The sequence below is a fragment of the Tenrec ecaudatus genome, chromosome 2 (assembly GCF_050624435.1).
Source record: "Tenrec ecaudatus isolate mTenEca1 chromosome 2, mTenEca1.hap1, whole genome shotgun sequence".
Taxonomy (NCBI): Eukaryota; Metazoa; Chordata; class Mammalia; order Afrosoricida; family Tenrecidae; genus Tenrec; species Tenrec ecaudatus.
In genome coordinates, this window is record NC_134531.1 from 214,848,936 (window position 1) to 214,871,100 (window position 22,165).

The 22,165-nt window shown below is 42.1% G+C and overlaps 1 protein-coding gene across 1 annotated transcript in view; it reads right to left on the minus strand.

The window, feature by feature from the left end:
- SH3BGR (SH3 domain binding glutamate rich protein) overlaps nt 1-16,277 on the minus strand; it is a 103,006-nt gene extending 86,729 nt beyond the window's left edge. The window contains exons 1-2 of the mRNA XM_075542279.1: nt 16,071-16,277; nt 9,515-9,700 (exon numbers count right to left, since the gene is read on the minus strand). Coding sequence (XP_075398394.1) covers nt 9,515-9,700; nt 16,071-16,115 — 231 coding nt within the window. The 5' untranslated portion in view covers nt 16,116-16,277. The remainder of the gene's footprint in view (nt 1-9,514; nt 9,701-16,070) is intronic.
- Nucleotides 16,278-22,165: the final 5,888 nt, after the last annotated feature.

The window sequence follows — 22,165 nt, forward strand, 5'->3', positions numbered from 1 at the left end:
GTTAAACAAATACAGGGACAAGGGAAAAACATGGGACCCCAAATGGTAGAGAGGGGGGAGTGGCAGGTCTGGTGGGGAATGATCAAGGGTAAGGTTGCTTAGGGAAGAGGTATACTCTAGCCCAGGTGGCGACGAAGCATGGTAGTAGGGCAGGAGGAAAGTCAAGGGAAATGGAGGAAAGAGCTAGGAGTCAAAGGGCATTTATGGAGGTCTAGACAAAGACATGTACATGCAAATATATATAGGAGGATGGGGAAGTAGATCCATGTGTCTATATTTATAGGTTAAGTATTAAGGTGGCAGAAGGACCTTGGGCCTCTACTCAAACACTCCCTCAATGCATGAATACTTTCTTTTATTAAATTGGAACTCTATGATGCTCACTCTCCCGACACAACTGCTGAAGCCAAAGTGGGTGAACAAGTAAATGTGGTGAAGAAAGCTGATGGTGCCCGGCTATCAAAAGAGATAGTGACTGGGGTCTTAAAGGCTTGAAGATAAACAAGCGGCCATCTAGCTCAGAAGCAACAAAGTCCACATGGAAGAACACACCAGCCTGTGTGATTGAGTGGTCCCGAAGGGATCAGTTATCAGGCATCAAAGAACAAAAAAATCATATCATTGACTGCACACCTCCATGATAGGATCGCTGAAGACAAATGGGTGCATAAGCAAATGTGGTGAAGAAAGCTGATGGTGCCCAGCTATCAAAAGAGATAGTGTCTGGGGTCTTAAAGGCTTGAAGGTGAACAAGTGGCCATCTAGCTCAGAAGCAAAAAAGCCCACATGGAAGAAGCACACCGGCCAGTGCGATCACGAGGTGCCAAAGGGACCAGGTATAAAGGCATCATGCAAAAAAAAAAAAAAAAAGATATATGTGTGTATATGTAGATATATGTGTGTGTCTATATATGTATATGTGTATGTATATATATATACCATATTGAATGAAGGGGGAAGTGCAGAGTGGAGACCCAAGGCCCAAGTGTCAGCCAATGGAGATCCCCTCACAGAGGGGTTCAGGAGAGGAGATGGGTCAATGAGGGTGCGAGGTACTACCGATGAAGAACACAGCTTTCCCCCGGGTCCTGGATGCTTCCTCCCCTCAACTACCATGATCCGAATTCTACCCTGCAGGGCTGGATAGGGCAGAGGTTGTACACTGGTGCATATGGGGGCTGGAGGCACAGGGAATCCAGGGTGGATGATACCTTCAGGACCAGGGGTGTGAGGGGCGATGCTGGGAGAGTGGAGGGCGAGTGGGTTGGAAAGGGGGAACTGATTACAGGGGTCCACGTGTGACCTCCTAACTGGGAGAGGGACGGCAGAGAAGGGGGGGGGGAGGGAGACTCTGGAGAGGGCAAGATATGACAAAATAACGATGTATAAATTACCAAGGGCACATTGGGAGGGGGGAGCGGGGAGGGAAGGGCAAAAAAAAAAGAGGACCTGATGCAAAGGGCTTAAGTGGAGAGCGAATGCATTGAGAATGATTGGGGCTGGGAATGTATGGATGTGCTTTATACAATTGATGTATGTATATGTATGGATTGTGATAAGTGTTGTGTGAGTTCCTAATAAAATGTAAAAAAAGAAAAAAAAAGAATGACGAGGGCAACAAATGCATAAGGGTGCTTTGCTCAATTGATGTATGTATGGATTGTGATAAGAGTTGTATGAGCCCCAATAAAAATATTTATTAATTTAAAAGAAAAAAAATGCATTAACACCCACCACCACCCCTCCAGGAGAATGCACTACAGAGTACAGCATTGAAGCTCCAGCTCAGGGAGAGGGGCACGTCTGATCAGAGCACACAGGAGCAAACTAAGAGGGAAGGAGAGAGAGTGGAACACATCCTTTCCCACCAAGCCCGAAGACAATATTCCTGCTTGGAACAGCCAACGCACACAGAGGCCAGCCCCACCATGAAACATGATGTCCCTCACTGACTCATAGCGCTACTGGGGACAACACTGGAGACACAGTGTGAGAATTGTCCCCGATATGACCTCACCACACCAAGGAGCAACACTAAGAGCGTGCAACAGAGCAGCAAGGGGAGCAAAACAATGATGTCCCCAAGGAACACCAAAGTAGGCTTTCGGGCCAGGGCGTGGCACCCCATCAGACTTGACCAGAAAACACTCATAAAGGTCAACAGACAGACCTGGGACTATTTACAGGCTTTTCTTTTTTGTTGGTGGTGTTTTGTATTTTTGTTTTGTTTTGCATTGTTTTGTTTTTGTGCTTATTATTGTTTGTGTATGTCTATCTAGATAAGTTAGGTGGGATAAACATTCTAGAGAAGAAAACAATGTGATCAATGGTCCCAGGGGAATACTTGGGAGAGGGGGAAGCAGGGGAAAGGAAAAGGGGTGCCAACAAACCCAGGGACAAGGGAACAGCAAGTGATCTAAAATTGATGCTGAAGAAGACATAGGATGTCTGCTGGGGCTTGAACAAGTGCAATGTATCTGAGAGGAATTACTGAAACCTGAATAAAGGTCGAACATAATAGTAGGACAAGAGGAAAGTAAAAGTAAACAGAGGAAAGAAGTAGGAGGCAATGGGCATTTATAGAGGTCTAAACACAGGCATGTACATATGTAAATATATTTTTATATAAAGATAGAGAAATAGATCTATGTCCATATATTTATATGTTAAGTATTAAGGCAGCAGACGGACATTTGACTTCGACTCAAGTACTCCCTCAACTCAAGAATACTTTGTTCTAATAACCTGGCATTCAGTGATGCTCACCTTCCTGACATGATCTTTGAAGACATAGCAAAGGTAGTAAAGAAAGCTGATGGTTCCTGACTATCAAAAGATATAGTGTCTGGGGTCTTAAAGGCTTGTAAATAAACCAGCGGCTATCTAGCTAAGAAGCAACAAAGTTCACATGGAAGAAGCACACCAGCCTGTGTGATCATGAGGTGTTGACAGGATCAGGGATCAAGCATCAAAGACCCAGAACAAAAAATCATATCACTGTAAATGAGGGGGAATGTGGAGTGGAGACCCAAAGCCCCTCTGTGGAAAATTAGACATCCCCTTAAAGAAAGGTCACAAGGAAGAGATGAGCCATTCAGGGCACAGTATATCACTGATGAAACATACAACTTTCCTCTAGTTCTTTAATGCTTCCTCCCCACGCTCTCCCCACTATCATGACCCCAATTCTACCTTACAAATACAGCTAGACCAGAGCATGTACACTGGTACAGATAAGAGCTGGAAGCACAGGGAATCCAGGACAGATAAACCCTTCAGGATCAATAATGAAAGTATGGATACCAGGAGGGGAAGGGGAAGGTGGGGGGAGAAAGTGGGGACTGATCACAATGATCTACATATAGCCCCCTACCAGGGAAACAGACAACAGAAAGATGAGTCAACGGAGACAGCAGTTGGTGTAAGACATGAAAATAATAATAATTTATCAATTATCAAGGGTTCACAAGGGAGGGAATGTGGAGGAGGGGAAATGGGCTGATACCAAGGGCTCAAGTAGAAAGAAAATATTTTCAAAAGGATGATGGAAACATATGTACAAATGTGCTTGACACAATGGATGTATGGATGGATTGTGATGAGCTGTAAGAGCCCCAATAAAATGACTTTTTTAATTCCATTATCTTTCAATTCCATGTTTCCATCAGTTTTCTAAAACTGCCTCATATATTTCATATGTTGCTGTCGTTGCTGGGCTCTGACTCATAGTAACCCCCCATGGAACAGAAGGAAGCATGACCAGGTCCTGCACCATCCTCACACTCGTTCTGTTCAGACCCATTGTTGCAGCTGCTATGTCAATTCACCCTGTTGACGGGCTTCCTCTTTCACTGCCCCTCCTCTTCACTCTGCATGACCTCTTGTTCCAGGAACCGATCTCTCATGACAGTATGTCCCAAGGACATGAGATCAAGTCTCGTCATCTTCACTGGTAAGGAGAATTCTAGCTGTACTTCTTCTGAGATAAATCTTCTGGCAATCCATGGTATTTTCAATGTTCTTTACCACCACCATAAGTCAAGTGTATTGATTCTTTATTCAATGCCCAACTTTTAGATGCATATGAGGCTACTGAAAATACCATGGCTTGGGGCAGGTGCACCTTAGTCCTCAAGGTAACATCCTTGCTTTTCAACACTTTAAAGATGTCTTGTGCAGCAGACTCATCCAATGCAAAGCATCATTTGATCTCTTTGCTGCTACTTCCATGAGCATTGACTGTGTATCCAAGCAAGATAAAATCCTTGACAACTTCAAGCTTCTTTCTATTTACCATGGTGTTACCTATTAATCCTGTTGTGAGGATTTGGGTTTTCTTTACAATAAGTTGCAATCCATATTGAAGATTGCAATCCTTGCTCTTCATCAGCAAGCACTTCAAGTCCTTCTCAATTTCAGTGAGCAAAGCTGTGTCATCTGCACAGCAAGCATTGTCAGTCAGCCTTCCTCCAAACCCCATGCTACATTCTTTTTCATGTAACCCAGTTTCTCTGAGTATTTGCTAAGCAAACGGATTAACTAAGAATGGTGAAAGGATATAATTCTGGCACCCACCTTTGCTCATTTTAAACCATACAGTATTCTCTTCATATATTTGAATGACTGCCTCTTGATCCATGCACATGAACACAAAGAAGTGTTCTGAAATTTCCATTCTTCTGACCGCTGTCCATAGTGGTTTATAATTCACACAGACAAATTCCTTTGCATAATAATAAACCACAAGTAGTAAACATGTTGACAGTAATCCCTGCTTCAAGCCAAGATGCCTCTGAAGTCCACAATGATACCCCTTGTTCCGACCCCCTTTTGAATCCAGCTAGAGTTTCCAGCAGCTCTTCTGCTGTACTGCTGCAACCATCGTTGAATGATCTTCAACAAAATTGTATTTGCATGGAAGACAGCTACCTTCCCAGTTACCTAGAAGAGAGCCATGTTTGTACACATTCCAAAGAAAGGTGACTCCACAGAAAGTAGATATAATCAAACAAGTTATGTTTCAGATACTCAGTGATACATGGCCTATTTCACAATAAAATTTTCACAGCATAAAATCATTTCTCACTAGCACTAACATATTAAGAAACCCTCCATCCACCCTACTTGCGACTGCATTTCTATCCTTCATACCCGCCTGTCTTAATTAACTAGTGCTGTGATAACAGAAAGACCACAAGTGGTGGCTTTTATGAACAGAAATCTATTTTCTCAGAGTTCTGGAGGCTCTAGAAGTCTCAGACTCTCTCTTTTCGCGCTCTCTCTCCCACTCTCCTTCTCCCTCTCTGCTGGCTCTGTTTCTTTTCAATGTTGTTTATTAGTTCCTTGAAAATGTCCATATGCTACTTCTTTCTCTTTACCAGATCTACTCTTTGTGTGTGTTTCATATTTCTTTTATTTTTTAATCATTTTATGGGGGGCTCATAAAACTCTTATCACAATCCATACATCCATCCATTGTGTCAAGCATATTTGTACATTTATTGCCATCATCATTCTCAAAACATTTGCTTTCTATTTGAGCCCTTGGTATCATCTCATTTCCCCCCTCCCTCCCTGCTCCCCCCTCCCTCATGAACCCTTCATAATTTATAAATTATTATTATTTTGTCATATCCTACACCGTCCGACATTTCCCTTCACCCATTTTTCTGTTGTCCATCCCCCAGGGAGAAGGTTACATGCAGATGCTTGCAATTGGTTCCCCTTTCCATCCCACCCTCCCTCTCCACTCTCCTGGTGTCACCACTTTCACTACTGGTCCTGAAGGGATCATCTGTCCTGGATTCCCTGTGTTTCCAGGTTCTATCTGTACCAGTGTGCATCCTCTGGTCTAGCCAGATTTGTAGGGTAGAATTGCAATCATGATAGTGGTGGGGGAGGAAGCATTTAAGAACTAGAGGAAAGTTGTATGTTTCATCATTGCTACACTGCACCCTGACTGGCTCATCTCCTCCTGCAACCCTTCTGTAAGAGGATGTCCAGTTGCCTACAGATGGGTCTTGGCTCCCCAATCTATACTCCCCCTCATTCACAATGATTTGATTTTTTTGTTCTTTGATGCCTGATAACTGATCTCTTCGACACCTTGTGATCACACAGGATGGTATGCTTCTTCCATGGGGGCTTTGTTGCTTCTCAGCTAGATGGCCACTTGTTTACCTTTAAGCCTTTAAGACCCTAGACACTATATATTTTGTTAACTGGACACCATCATCAGCTTTCTTCACCACATTTGCTTATGCACCCGCTTTGTCTTCAGCGATCGTGTCAGAAAGGTGAGCATCATGGAATGCCGGTTTAATAGAACTAAGTGTTCTTGCATTGAGGGAGTACTTGAGTGGAGGCCCAATGTCTATCTGCTACCTTAATACTAAACCTATAAATATATGCACATAGATCTATTTCCTCATCTTCATATGTAGATATATTTACATATGTACATGCCTGTATTTAGACCTCTATAAATGCCCTTTGCCTCCTAGTTCTTTCCTCTATTTCCTTTTACTTTCCTCTTGTCCCACTATCATGCTCAGCCTTCATTTGGGTTTCAGTAATTCCTCTCTATTACATTCCCCTTGATCAAGCCCTACCAAGTCTCCTACTCTTTTTATGTCTCAAAGGTGAGTGGCTTGAGGCACATCCTACGCTGAAATGGCCTTATCAACATAAAAAAATCAAAACACATAATTTGAGAAGACATTCAATTTATAGCGCTGCCTCTCTGTAGAATGGGTACCAAAGGCAGGGCAACTTTGATTGTGTCCATGCCCCGAGGCTAGCCCTCCAGGTCTCCCCTTGGCTGTGAGTCACAGATTCCAACTTGTCATCAACAGACGCATCTGCTGCTAGAAAGATAGTGTAGTCTCTATGGTGTCTCCTTTCTCTGTCTAACAGTTGTCTGCCCTGCTCCTGGGAGAATATATTCATCCGTTCTGCAACTGCCACGGCTCAAGCTGGCAGGAACACCATGATACCCAGGATGATCCCTGATATCCAATCCACTCGGTGCTCTGAGGGAAAGCAATCTATTGCCTGTCCCCAGGTTCCCTTCCACCTGCTGCCCTAATCAGATAACATAGGGTGGACTATTCAAGAATCCTAAGAAATCAAGACTTCAATTCTTATAATACACATTTCAATCATCTGGAAAGATCCAATGAGCTCTCCAGATAGAATTCTCTCCTTCAAAGCAGCAGACCGGGGGTTTAATTCCCAGCAAATGCACTGTCTTCATTGGAGGCTTGCCTGTTACTATGATGTTGAACATGTTTCAGTGAGGCTTCTAGACTAAGATAGAGTAGGAAGGAAGGCCTGGCAATGCACTACTGAGTATCAGTCCATGAGAATGTGATGGACCACAATAGTCGCCTCTGCAACTGATTGTGCGGCCGGAATCGACCAGAGCCGCATTTCACCCGGCTGTGCACAGGGTCCTTGTGGTACGGGCTGATTCAACGGTGGCTAACAGTAATAAAAATAATCTAACTATCCTTTCAAAACTTTGAGGCTTCTTTTAAAATCTTAGTTTGCAATACCCCATTTTTATGTACCTAGAGCACCTTTGATATTTAATTGTCAATCGTGCCTTCCCCGCTTATGTATTTTCATAAGCGTTTTAACAGTAAGCAATATGAAATTTTTTTTCATGGTGGTGATTATGAAAAATACTTAATAAGAAATACAATACTGGGTGGATTAGCTATCAGGGACCGTCCTGGGTATCAAAAAAAAAGTTGCAATTGGCACACACATGTAGAAGGTGTGTGTTATTTGCGCAGAATACAGTGATCATTTTTACCTACTTGCTTGGAAGAAAGCCCTGCCCGTCACTGATGCACTCTGGTTAAGGACACATGCAGAGTGCAGACAGGTAATGCTAGCAAAGTCTCGAGCTAAAGAAGTTACTAATCACTCTCAGAAAGCAGAACAATAAAGCCCCAGGAAAAACCCAAAAACAGTTCAGCTGAAAATAGCTTGAACACTCATTTCATGAAATACATAGTTTCCATTGCAGAAAATATCTTAAAAATAGGAGCCATTGGGATCAAACAACAGAATTGTATGTGAATGGATATAACGGATGTGTAAAATATGGTAAAACATTTTTAAAATGAGAGTTCCTGATGGGAGAGGAAGGGAGTAACGGGGAGCTGAAGTCAGGGAGTTCAAGGAGAAAGAAAATATTTTGAAACTGATAGTGACAGCAATCATACATTACTGCTTGATGTAATTGAACTACGGAAAGTTATATCTGGAAGAGCTTGCAATAAAAATATTGAAAAAATGGAGCCCTTATTTGGGAACCCTTTTCTTAAAAACAAAAGTATTTCTTGATCACAACAAAATGGGAGAAGAGGTGCCCTGGAGGATTTTTCTTCACAGCAGAAAACAAGTGTGGAATTCTTACCACGGAGGTCACCATGTATTAAAAACTCTATCTTCACTATTGTTTCTGCTATCACTGGCCTGAGCAAAAACGAAGGATTAAATTAAGTAAAGGTACTCAGGATTGGGTGGGGGTCAGGAAGGAGGATTTAGAAATGCCACAAGGGACTATTTACTAAAATATGTAGAATTCTACAACACATTAATAAGACAAAACAAATTATCAAATTGTAAAAAATATCTTCTAGACCCGGAGGAGGAAATGGTATTAGAGCTTAAATTCTGAACATCTGATTGGCAGATGGGTATGAATGACAGTGAAAGCCCCAAACCCATTGGCAAGGTCCCCTGTTTGGAGTACGCCTCTGACGAATTCCGTCTGACTGTGAAACAAGGATGGGAAAGCCTTGTCATCAGACAGAGTACACTGCGGGGTGGATGACTGCAGTTGTAGTGTGGTAGTCACCTAATCTGGTGTCAATTTAAGGATTAAGAATGTAGGGGTGGAGTCGAGGCTGTCAATCTGGAGATAGCCAATGAGACTTCTATGAGGGCATGGCCTCATGAGAATTCTGGAAATCTGGGACTTCCTTCTTGGAGGCAGACGAGACACTCTCTCTCTACTACACCCTGGGAGACATTGCAGCTGACAAGACCTCTGAAGCTGGAAGAGCCACGTAAAGACCCCGCCAGCGCTGGATCCAAAGACTTTCTACCCACTGGCCTGTGATTGTCCTGCATTCGGCATCATTGCATGTGTTTTGTGAATCTGAAGAGGACTTTATGGATTGCAGTCGGACACATCGGCTAATGTCGGACTTATGGACTTGATCTGGACTGGGCTGGAATGTTCTCTCAATGTTCAATCGCTCTTGTATATAAATCTCTTTCTTATACACATATGGGTGTCCATGGATTTGTTTCTTTAGTCTACCCGGACCAACACATGTAGTTTGGCCAAAATGTGGACCCTTGTCATTCATCTCCCTCTCGGGTAAATATGGACCATGATCATTGTGAAAACTTCAAATGTCAATTCAAAATTAATCTGCTTTAAATAATCACTGAAAAATACCCAAGCGGAAGAACTTTTAATGAAACTACTCACCCCACAATACTGCTCTTCATTGAAGATCTGAGGGGGCAAAGGAATTCCATTTTGAGGCTTTTTCTCGCCAGGTACATTCTCCCTCATCCACTTCCTGTTATCTTCGTCTCCAGCTATATCTAATTCCTTAAAGTCGATTTTATTAGCTTCCAGAAAGCCCACTACTTCTTGTTGTTTCTTCCTAATCTGGTGAGGAGTAGAGGAAGGCAATTATTATGCTGTTTAGGAAGAAGACTTTGTTTACATTTACATAAATTAAATCCCTACTCTAGGTAGACTGTACACCACCTATAAATTTCTTCAATATTTAAACAAGGAAAATAATCAGATCACACCGCTTTGTTATAAAACATCAACAGCATTTATTCAAAACCTGGCATTTTAATCTCATCTATGTTTAAATCGGGGTACAATCAGCCTAATGACTAGTAATGTCCTCCTGGTGGCATGTTTTATTTGAGGAGAACTTAGTTAGTTAGTTCGTTAGTTACTTTAATCCACAGAGGAGCTGGCCTGGACCGTGCTTTACGCTTTGCTAAACTTCAATGACCAAAAAGTAAATAGGAGCAGTAAGGATGAGAAAAGTTATGACTGAGAGAAGAGAAACAAGAGAAATGACCATGTAAGAGGAAACAAACACCAAGTTTACCCACGCTAAAAACACATGTCACTCAAAATTATGAAAATAGGACCATGAGTCACAATGAATTAAAAATAATTTTAGAAACAAATGCAGAAAACCCACAGAGAGATTATTGGGAAGAAACAGGCAAAAGGAAAGATTAGAAGAAGCTGATAGATCTTTGTCCCAGCACTTTAAAGACTACTGAAGGTGCCCTGGTGGTGCAGTGGTTATGTGATGGGCTGTCCAACGCAAGGACAGCAGGTCAAGGCCACCAGCCGCTCTAAGGGAGAAAGATAAGGCTTTCTGTTCCTGTAAAGATTTACAGGGAAACTCACAGGGGCAGCTCTAACCTGTCCTGTAGGGTCGTTACGAGTCGCCATCAACTTGCTGGCCAAATGACTAATCCTTTCCCGGAGAGGTCCCTGTCTTAGTCACACCCGACTCTTTGAGCGCAAAGCACCAGCCACATCTTTCTTCCGCTCGTGGCTCATGTGTAGTGACTGCACATGGCAATAAAATCTATGAAATTATAAATGCATATAGAAATGGCAAGCACATCATTATTATTCTAATTAACATATGTACTAGCGACATAATAAAATTAATTAATTACAGCCAGCTGTCTGCTTCAATACAACACCAGCAATCAGTAAAGCTCTGGGGCCAACGTAGACAAAAAAGGAAAGTCATGCAGAAAGACGCAGACGGGTGGGACTTCCCTGAGCCCTCTGACAGGCAGGCCCTCACTGACACCTTCCTGAGTGTCAACCTTTAAGAACCAAAAATGTGGAGCTGTTTGCAGACACCTGTTCCCAGAAACCGGGCTCCTCCAGCCCATGAGCTGCGGCTGCATTTCGTGGAAACTGGACTCCAAATTCCACAGCTTCACAGCTTCGTTGTGAATATTACAAAATCCCATCAGACCTGATGACACGTTGTTGGACCAAATGATTATTTTAAGTAATTGAGTTCTCTATAGATCAGCGGTGCTCAACTGTGGGTCGCGACCCCTTTGAGGGGTAAACAACCCTTTCACAGAGGTTGTCCAATTCCTAACAGTAGCAAAATTACAGTGATGAAGTAGCAACAAAAATAATGTTATTGTTGGGGGGGTCCCCACAACATGAGGCACTGTATTAAAGGGCCGTGGCATTAGGAAGGTTGAGAACCACTGCTCTAAATCCTTTCCAACCTGTCCGTAATTATTTGAGACATTTTATGAGTTACTGCTACCTCTGGGTATTTCCAGAAGTGTCTCTACCGTTTAAAGAGCAGAGAGAGTTTCATTTGGACAGGCTCACATTTAATTAAATACTCAGAAGGCAATAGCATTCATTCTAGCCAAACTCCATACCTTCCCTTCTTCCAAAACCCTTCTCAAATACCCTCCTGGGAGCCCAAGTCTGTTGACAGAAGGCACAGTCACTTCCCAATGTGATTTCCTTTTCCCTTCATCATACCTCAGGGCTTGAGGTGGGGTAGGTGAAAAACAATTTTTTGCATTTCATGATTTCCGAATAGCTGAAAAGCATCGCCTTCCTCCCCGCCCCCCCCACCCCACCAGCCAAAAGAAAACTCCTGATTGGTGTTCCTTCTATTAGAAAGAAAACAGGGTTTGAAATAATGAGAGAGGAAGATCTCACTGTCGCTCCTCAGAAGAGAAACAACTGCATCTCCGGTCAGTGAAGTAACCAGTGACTGCACGATATTGTGTGACTTCTGTGTGCTCTCCCTCTCCTCCACAAAATTAAAAAAGTAAATAAATAGAGCCTCTTGGTACCCCAAATGCCAATAATTCAAAGTGGCGGCAATAGAGGGCAACCCTGCTGGGCCCTCCTAATGGAAGTCCACATAATAAGCTGCCTGAGTCCCCAGGGATATGAGCCCCAGTCTTCTGAGCTCTCTCTCAGCATGAGTGAGGTCTTGGACATCTTTGGACACCCCCAGAGGTGTGATGACTGATGCAGGCCCCTGAGGCTGCACTACCTATCAGAGATCTCACCTCTGGATGAGCTGAGGATACTGGGCATCGGTGCCACTGCGTGGAGCTTTTGGGAGCTCAGAAGAGGCTCATATCCCATGACATTTACTGTGGGGATCCTGGCCTTGTCTGCCCTGAAGGCAGCTGCTGCTGGAGCTGGTGTCACATGTGGGAGTGAACTGATAGCAGCGCCTGTGTGAGCCCTGCGCTCGGCATTCCCCTTTGATTGTCTTGTACAGTTAGGAGCCTTTCCAACTGAGGTCACCGCACTGTAGCAAAGGCGCACGAGATCTGACCCAGAGAGGAGCTGTGTTCCCGCCTGCCTCCCACGGTTGCTATCTAAGCAAGGCTCTGAACTTCCATTTCTTCATCTGCCTTCGTCGCACAGGCTTTGGGCAAGAGTTGAATAAGGAGACACACAGAACTACATTTTGTACTGCCAGTTGACAGCCTACACTGTTAGGCACACAACACACTTCTCCATTGCATTCATCTTTACAGCAGTAGAGTATAAGTAAGCAAGTGTTGCTACCACGGTTCCAGTTCATGCGTGGACGGTTTGTGCAAAATAATACTAACAACATGTTTAAACATGCCTCTGCAATCAGTGGATGACTCCAGATAAGCTCTCTCATTGTTGCCCTTGTCTTGGTCTCATGAGTGCCTTCAGAGAGACTTCAATCAAAAGAGTGGCTTCTGAAGGGATCTACTGGCCCCGATCAATTCGAGGCAGAGAGGTCAGCTAAAAGGTCAAGGTGACTGTGTGGAGGGGCTCCAACAGGTGAATCGTGATATATTTTTCTCAAAAGACAACCATCAGGGGTTTACTATGAAGTGATGAAATCTGAAAGCTGTCCGGGTGAGGAAACTACTGAAGAAAGTTACACTGGGGAATGGTTTCCCTTCGCAGTGATGCAGCTGCTCGTGGCTGTAGGATAGCAAGGGCCGACCTGCAAGAATTTCACTGAAAAACCTCACCGTATCCGCCCACCACCCCATCCAACAAACCAGATATTGCCCCTGCGGACTTCTTTTTGCTCTCCAAGCTCCAAGAACATTGAAATGGAGCACAATTTGAGTCCCTTCAGAATACCAAAACTGTTTTTGACATGGTGTAATTCAGAGAGCATGTCTTCGGAGAAGACTGGCTCAGAGAGATAGGAACAGCACATTTAGCAGGGCCGATCTAGATGAAGGCTATGATGAGAAACAATACCTTCACGTGGTGATAGTTTTGTTAAACAAAGTTTTCTATTAATTTCTAGCAATACGTTTTGGCTTACCCCCATAATCTTATTGCTGTTAGATGCTGTTGAGTCAATTTCAACACATAGAACTCTATGTACAACAGAACAAATCACTGCCCCTCTCTGCATAAGTTTGCTGTGTTTTGTCTTTTACTTTTTTTTTTTTTTAATCTGAGACTCTGACAAATTGGTTAATTTTCCAAGGTTCACATCCCGGGCAATCTAATTCAAGAGTTGTGCTTATCCCAATATATTTACATGCTCTATCAAGTCAGATTCAAACATTCAGGAGCCTTCATTAAGGTCTGTCTTTAAAGATTGTGGTTCTACCCTCCAAAAATAACAAGTAGCTCAAAGACAATAAGGATATTCCTCGTGTGTTGTTGTTTTTTTTTTCAGTAGTGAGGGAGCCTCCAGAAGAGAAGAGAGTCATACAAGAAGATAAGCCTTCACCTGCCCCCCCAGAGGCTCTTAACCCAAACCCTGCCATGAAATGGTAAAATATGTGACTGCTCTTCAGAGTCAAAGGTTACAATCGAGATATCATACACAGCTGCATGTTTAAAAGACCACAGAACGGCATTCGCAATTTGGTTTTGTCCTTTTCCATCTCTCTCACACATTCAACCGAAGTCCAAACGCCCTCCACTCTGTGGACAAACTACTATCACATAGCAGGTCTATCCATTCACTAAAAACCATTCTCACTGACACCCTGAGGGCAATCAGGTCTCATTCTTTAGGACAAAACAGTAATTCTCCCATTTATGTGCTTTCAGACAATTCTTCTGAAGCATAATTATCACAGATGTAGATCATCTGAACACTATTAAGTATAATTATAAAAACTAATAATTGCAGCAATTATAATAGTATTAATATTAACTAGCATTGAGTAGTATTTGACTAATAGTTCTAGTAATTTCAATATTAACTAGTACTAATTAGCAGTAATATTGATTTAATAATAGCTAATAACAGTAATTATAACTAAATAAGGCTCACTGACTGCCCAATTGAGCATGCTGGGCCTCTAGATTTAACATACCACTTGCTAAGTCTTCAGGACAACACTCTAAGGTGAGTACTAGTCTTATCTTCATTTTACAGATAAGAAAAGTAAGGGTTAGTAAGGTGAAATAACTTTCCCAAGGTCACATCATTACAAGTTCCCTGAAATATTTGATTAGGGAACGAGAATTAACTTGGCTTTTCCAAGATTCTGGAATGAATGACTCCCCTCTAGATGCTCCAAGGCTAACTAAACCATACTCCCCAAAAATTAAGAGTGTAAGACATCAACTAATCCTGAGTAATCCATAAATGTATTTATCACCTTCTGGAAAATACAAAGAGTCACTCAGGCCAAATCTACAAAGTATACAGACAGATAGCAGATAAGGAGTAAACTTTGACAAAAGTGGACACCAGCATTATTATTTACAGTTGACAAAAACCATTTTCCTCAATAAAATAAAAGTTTGAATCCAAAGAGTGACCGAAATATTTTTACAGTCATCCAATATTACAAGGGATTTGTAGGGAAATCTTGTATTTGGAATTTTTACCCATCTCTGTGCTTCATCTGTTCTACAAATCACGAGACAATTGCTGATCACGTTTGTGCAGAAGGGACTACCAGACTAATTTTCTCTCTCTTCTCAGCCTCTCTGGAAACTTCATGAACTTTCGGGACTGGGAGTGGTGCATTCACAATCATGGAGCTGCCGCTCTGTGAGCACTTTCCATCTGGTGTCATCTCTGGCTGAGGGACAGCTGAAATCGGAGATGTCGCAGGACCCAGATATAATAGGAAACAGGCCCCTTGCTGCTCTCCCTGTCTGGAGATAAATAAACCTGTCTTCTGTCCACAGCCCTCCTAAATGTCTGCTGCAATGCTGGCTTACAACATGGATCCCGGTTTACAGGACTAGCCAACAAGCCAGAGTGTGTGAATTATTTCAAGGGAGAAATGAATCATTCTATTATCTGTATTTCTAAAGGCAGGTCTGCATGGCACAGAATGAAATTAGAACTGGAAGGTGAATGGATTGATTCAGAGCCTGATCTCAAGGAAATCAACCAAAGCAATGTAATAGACCATGTTTTAGTAACCCGTTGGGGTCTGGTTGAATTCCTAGAGCTTTTAAAACCATGGCCTTAGAGGTATTTGTTCTTGTGGCTATGACATCATGGTCCCCGAATAATAGGATTACACATGCTAACTTTTCGCTTTCAGCCTGGTTCCATTGCACATGCAAGTACTTAAACCTAGGAGTTCATCTCACGCTCCAATTCGTGTTCTACAGAGTGCTTTTTAAAACTAGTCTCACTCTTGCAGAATGAATGACAGTAACACTCCGGACCAATCCAAAACATTTGACTGTTACCTTCCTGGCACAAATCACCTTTTTAAAATCTTCATAACAAACACGCCCCCTTCCTCCAATCCCCGTTCTCACCAGCTATCCCAGCTCACTCATTTCCCACGCTTCTCGGACCCCATTAAAACCGTCACAGAAATGGGAAAAAGAAAGGCCAGGACGCCCCGGCGTACTGCAGAGGCACGGTGCACTTACACACGCTTCCAAAGCAAACCCAAGGCCGGCGGTTCAGGAGCCCTACCCGCCCCTCCTCCTGCGACTCTGGGGGACTCCGGGCAGCACAGAGGAAGAAAGCCCCCAAATCCCGCCAGACACCTACCGCTATGGACCCCGAAGATGTGGCAACAAAAACTTTGATAACCATTTTGGTGGTCGGAAAGAGGACGCCCCCCAACACACCCCTGCTAGGGGACGCGTCGCTGGACAAATCCCGACGGTGGCACGACGGTGGCAAGCCGGGGCTGGCGGCGGCCCAGCGGTCCTACAGCTCCGCCCCGTGCCTCCTCGCCGACCGCAGCGCCGCCTTCCCCAGGGGGCGCGCAGGCTCCCGGCCCTGCTCCCTCATTGGCCCCCGGGTATTTTGGGATCTGTTGGGGAAATGTGTGATTGGCTGATAAAAGCAGGCACTGGACTCTTTCCCTCATCACTTCAAAAGCCCAACCACAGGCCCTACAAGGCGAGACTGCGCGGCGCACCAATCAGAGCCGGTGGAGGGTGCCCGGGAGGGAGGCTGGACGCGGGGTGGCGAGGGTGCGCAAAGGCCCGGACACTCCACCGCGGTCCCGCAGGAGGCTGTGCCTAAGGGTCTTTGGACAAACCAGCTAACAGGAAGGATCGGAGTAACAGAGATACCTTGAAATAAAGAACTGCTTGGATTTTTTGTGTGTGCGCAAAGTTTAAAAAAAAAATTCAGTAAACTAACGATCTTTTTTTTCTTCTTCTTCTCAGAAGCTTGTTTCCAGAATTGGGCAAGTTTCTTCCTTTACCACCTGTTTCTCCTGAAGAACAGAAACAGGTTCACGCAGTGTAAAATTTCACCGCCATCCAAGAAGAGGCAGGGGTATAGGTGTTCGTTTGTCAGGACCTAGGACTTAAATAGTTACTGTTTGTAAAACTTGAGGGGGAGGGATAAATAATCTTTTTACAGCAGACTAATAATATTAATACAGGCATTTAAGGTAAATTGTATTATTAAGGTAGAGGAATGGACAACCTCACGAGCCCAAGTACTAATGGCCTAAACTCTTCTGATGGATTTCAAAATCAAGATGGAGGTACGGGGTGGAGGGAGGAGGCCCCGGTCTTTCAATGGCAAGGGAAGACGGCACTGATCATTCTGGAGCAGGACGAGGGTTCTCTGGAAGCTTCTGCTCTGCCCCTTTCACCAGAGTTGGAGGCAGGGAGTTTAAGCCCAGACCCCTTCCCCCTGCCCGTAGGTGCTTTCGATGAAAAATTAAGGACACCTCTGTGAGAAGATCTTCAATTCCCTGACATCAGAGGGTACGGTATAGTTGAATCTACCATAATGTAACTCTGCCTTTAAAATGCAAAGTTAAGTAGCATGCTTCAAAAATCAGGATCTGGGTGAATATGATTACATGCTCCCAAAAATAAGTGCTAGCATTATAAATGTTAAAATCCAAGAAGTTGGGAACATATTTACTTTTATTGTTTTCTTCTGAATTTTCGCCAAAAAAAATGTTTGTTTCCCAAAAATGTTTTAAAGAAACATACTATATATTTACACAGTCCATCTCAAGAACCATATATGTGGTTCTTTTTCTCTCCACCCTCAATCTTCCTCGCTCCCACCTCAATAACTGACCCCTCCCTCTCCCTGTTCCCAACAGCCCCTCCCTGGCATCCTCGCAGTCATCAAAGTCTTGTCAGTTGCTGTATAAACCACATTTCTTCTTGTTTTTCCATATAACAATGGAATTCAATTATTCAATATTTATCTTTGTTAAGATTGGCTGTTTTCTCAGCATAATGTTCTCTACCTTTGCCCATGTCTTGCAGTGTGTAAAGGAATTGTCATTGTTCCTTATTGATGCATAATATTCCATAGTATGAATTTCCCAGAGCTTGTTTATCCATTCCTTTATAGCTAGGGTTTGCGGTTGTTCCCATGTTTTTGCTATTATGGAAATTGCTTCAGAAAACATAGGTGTGCATGTGTCTGTCTCTGTTGTAATTTTTATTTCTTTAGGGTATTGGATTTTCAAAAATTTCTAGAGGGAATATGTGCAATTTTTTCAGAGAAATCAGTGGACTTTCACACCTTAGTCTTAAAAGCTGCCATAAGCATGCAATTTTTCTCCAAATATTACTTAAGAAAACAAAACCTCAAATGTCTTCATGATTATGTAAATAACAGAGGTAGTGACACCTGTAAGCCACAGCTAGATTCCCATGTGTGCTAGAGAACATGCATCCCCTGGTCATTTATGGAGAATACTGCTTTCGATAATGACTCGACCTGCACGTCCTTGAGAGAATTAAATTTCCTTATTTGAAATGGTGATTAACAACGGGTATGAGAGGGAGCCATGATTATATATAGGTTTGACAGATAATATTTGTATATGTCCATTTACCTTTGCTGCAAATATATCCATATAATATAAATGTGATGGAGCAAATATACACTGGGAAAAGTTATATAAAAAAAAACAACTTCTTAGATGTAACTCTCTCACACACTAAGGGAGTGAGCCCCTGGGCCTAGAGGATCAAGACAAGACCACAGTCTGAAGGGACTCCAATTTCAATTGGCATTAACAGAGTTCACAAAGGCAATGTTCTATATCCAACTGTGTTGAGTCGAGACTAGGATCTTAAAAGCTTGTGATTGGCTATCAAAGGTGTAAGAATTGGTCTCTCCTGATCCCAAAGAAAGAAAAGTGATCAAAATCTAACAACACATGGAAAAAATAGCCCAATGGACTAATGGACCATGCAAACATCAGTTTCCACAACCTTGAGACCAGAAAAATTAGGTGATGCCTGGCCACCACTACCACCTGCACTGAAAAGCATCACATTAGAAGTTCCTGGAGAGAATGGGAGAAATGTAGAGAATTCGCAATCATAAAAAGACTATGTTTATTGGTCACATAGAGACTGGTAGAGTCCCAAGACTATGGCTCTTAGTCACCCTTCAGGTGTGGAAATGAACTCACCATATGTTAGAAAAATCAAGCATTTAAAATGAAAGAGGTAGCATTTACCCAAGGACAGAGGGTTAGGAATGAAGCAAGAGTAAAACTAGCGCACACAGAGAGGAAGTGGGGTAAGCAATGGAATATACATTAAGGGGATCAAAATGGATGAGTTGAAACAAAACATGTATAAATTGTTGAATGCATAATTAATGATCTCCTCTGTAAACTTTCATCTACTATCACAGAAGTTTTTTAAAGAAAATAAATAATAGCTAACATTTTCTAGATGTTTGCCATGAGCCAGATTTTCTCTAAGTACCTTGCATAAACCACTCCTTTAATCTATTTAACCCAAAGAAGTAGATTCTATTATTATCCACTCCACAACAGACGAGGACATGGAACTAGGAAGAACTAGAGACCTTGGAAATATTCAGTCATTAAGATTAAACCCGGGAATGTATGGATGTGCTTTATACAATTGATGTATGTATATGTATGGATTGTGATAGGAGTTGTACGAGTCCCTAATAAAATGTAAAAAAAGAAAAGAGGAGAAAAAATGATTAGGGCAAAGACTGTACAGATGTGCTTTATACAATTGATGTATGTATATGTATGAACTCTGATAAGAATTGTATGAGCCCTAATAAATTGTTTTAAAAAAAAAAGATTAAACCCTTTGACATCCACATCATATAAGAGAAGCTCCTTATATGAGGTCCTCACACACCTAATCTTGCCCTTTATTCACTATGAATAATTTCTAAAAGCTTTTTAATTTTTTAAATGACCATGAAAATCTACAAGTTAGAAATATGATAACTCTAAGTAAAAGACGCCTTTCAATTTATTACAGCTATACCAATGAATTTCAAGGTAATTAATATGAATAGTGAGAACAAATAAGGGTGAAAGACTAGGTTGTCCGAGAGATTAGACACTGAAACCCCTATGAACGAATAGCAGTGGAAGAATTTCAGATATCATGCCAGAAGATGAGTACCTCCTATCAGGAAACCCTTCAGAATACAACTGAGGACGGGCTGCCTTCTCAAAGTTAACTTGGCCGTATGATGCTGATGGAGCAAAGCCTTTGTTACCTTCATTTGCTGCTGGGACACTGAAAATGAGAAGAAACAGCTACACCATCCATAATACCAGAACATGGAATAGACAAAGCATGAATTTAGGAAAATTAGAAGTCATCAAAAATGATCTTCATGGAACACATAAAGATCCATATCCTAGACACTAGTTGAAATGAATTGGTATCGGCCAATTGGAACCTGAAAATCATATTATTTATTATGTCATGATTGCTTCTCAGCCTTTTGGCTAAGATCAAGTGTACTTTATGTCAGAAATGACAAAATCAAGTGGACTGGGGTCACATTCATTGTCAAAATTAATTGTCAACATTTTAAGATCTATTTGAAAGTACAATGCTGTCATGATAATATTTATGAGCCTACAGGAAGGATAGTTAATCCAACTATTATTCAAACTTACTTACCAACCACTAAAGAACCTGGTGACAAATTGAAGAATTCTACCAATTTCTCAGTGCTGAAATTAATCGAACATGCAATCAAGATGCCTTGCTAATACTAGCCATTGGAATGCTAAAGTTGGAAACAGAGAGGAAGCAACTGTAGTTGGAAAATATGGACTTGTTGGTAGAAACTAACCTAGAGATCATATAATAGAATTTTGCAAGATGAACAGCTGCATTGCAAATACTTTTTTTCAATAATATAAACAACTTTCTACATGGATTTTACCAGGTGAAATATACAGGAATTAAATTGATTATGTCTGGGGGAAGAGAAATTGGAGAAGCTCATTATCAACAAGCAAAACAAGGTCTAGGGTCGATTGTGGAACATTGCTCATATGTAAGTTCAAGTTGTAATTGAAGGAAATTAAAACATGTCCATGAGAGCCGAATTAAGACTATGAGTCTATCCCACCTGAATTTAGAGACTATCTCAAGAACGGATTCGATGCATTGAAAACTAATGACATATGGCCTGGAAAGTTGTCGAATGACTTCAAGAACATCATGTATGAAAAAAGCAAAAGGTCATTAAAAAGACAGGAAAGAAAGAAAAAGATTATAGCGAATGTCAGAAGAAACTCTGAAACTTGCTTTGATCATGGAATAACTAAAGCAAATAGAAGAAATGATAAAGTAAAAGAGCTGAATAGAACATGTCAATGGCCAGGTCAGAATGACAAAGTAAGGTATTATAATGAAATGTGAAAAGACCTGGCATTAGCAAGCCAAAAAGGAAAAAACAAAAAAAAAAGTTAGCATATTTCAAGTTGAAAAAAATGAAAGTAAAATCCTGTGGGAAACAGAACCAGGAAGAGAGTGTATGCAGACAAATTCTCTATGCTCATAAGTTAAGCAGTCGGGGAGGCCAAGGCTCCCATGGAGAGACCTTCCCGGGTTCGTAGGTTGCAGATGAGTTCCAGTCACATTCTCCAAGTAAAAGTTATTCCCCACAATGTTCCCGTAATAATGCCAATTTCAAGGTGCTACTAGAAAGCTCATTGTTGCTAGTATATACATAGGTTTGAAAGTTAACTGCTTATAGGCTATTTGCCTGATGGTTGTCTACCATCAAAAGCAGTCAGACCATCTAACCCTAAATAGGGCCCACTCCCTTCTGATAAGGATTATAGATTGCTCCCCAGAAAAGAGCTCAGGGGCAGTTAAGGTGAAGCCAACTCAGGACCACCAAGTTTAGGCTGCCATCTTAATTCTAGAATCCACCTATCTTTTTATATATGTGCCTTCCTATCACATATATGCCTATAGTGTCTCTCCTTCCTATTGCGTGTATACCCCCAGCTCATCCCCCTCCTGTTATGTGTGTAGCTCTAATACACCATCTTCCTGTTACACATGTGCTTACCATAACATGCATGCCCGAGATCATATATGTCTGTGAGAGAATACATTACTCCCTCATTCTAGCTTGGTCTCCATTGGAAGTGGTGTCTGATGGCTCTTTAATTAACCCCTCAATTACATGATTGCCCCTTGAACACATTTGGTTGTGGAGTCTGGCCTCCACAAAATTCCAAGTTGCAATATTGCAATATTGAAAGATTCCATGGGCAAAATATTGAACAATCCAGGAAGCATCAAAATATGTACAGAACACAGTCCCTTTACCAAAAAAGAACCAGTCAACATTGAAGCATTTTAAGAGGTAGATGATATAAGAACCAGTGTACC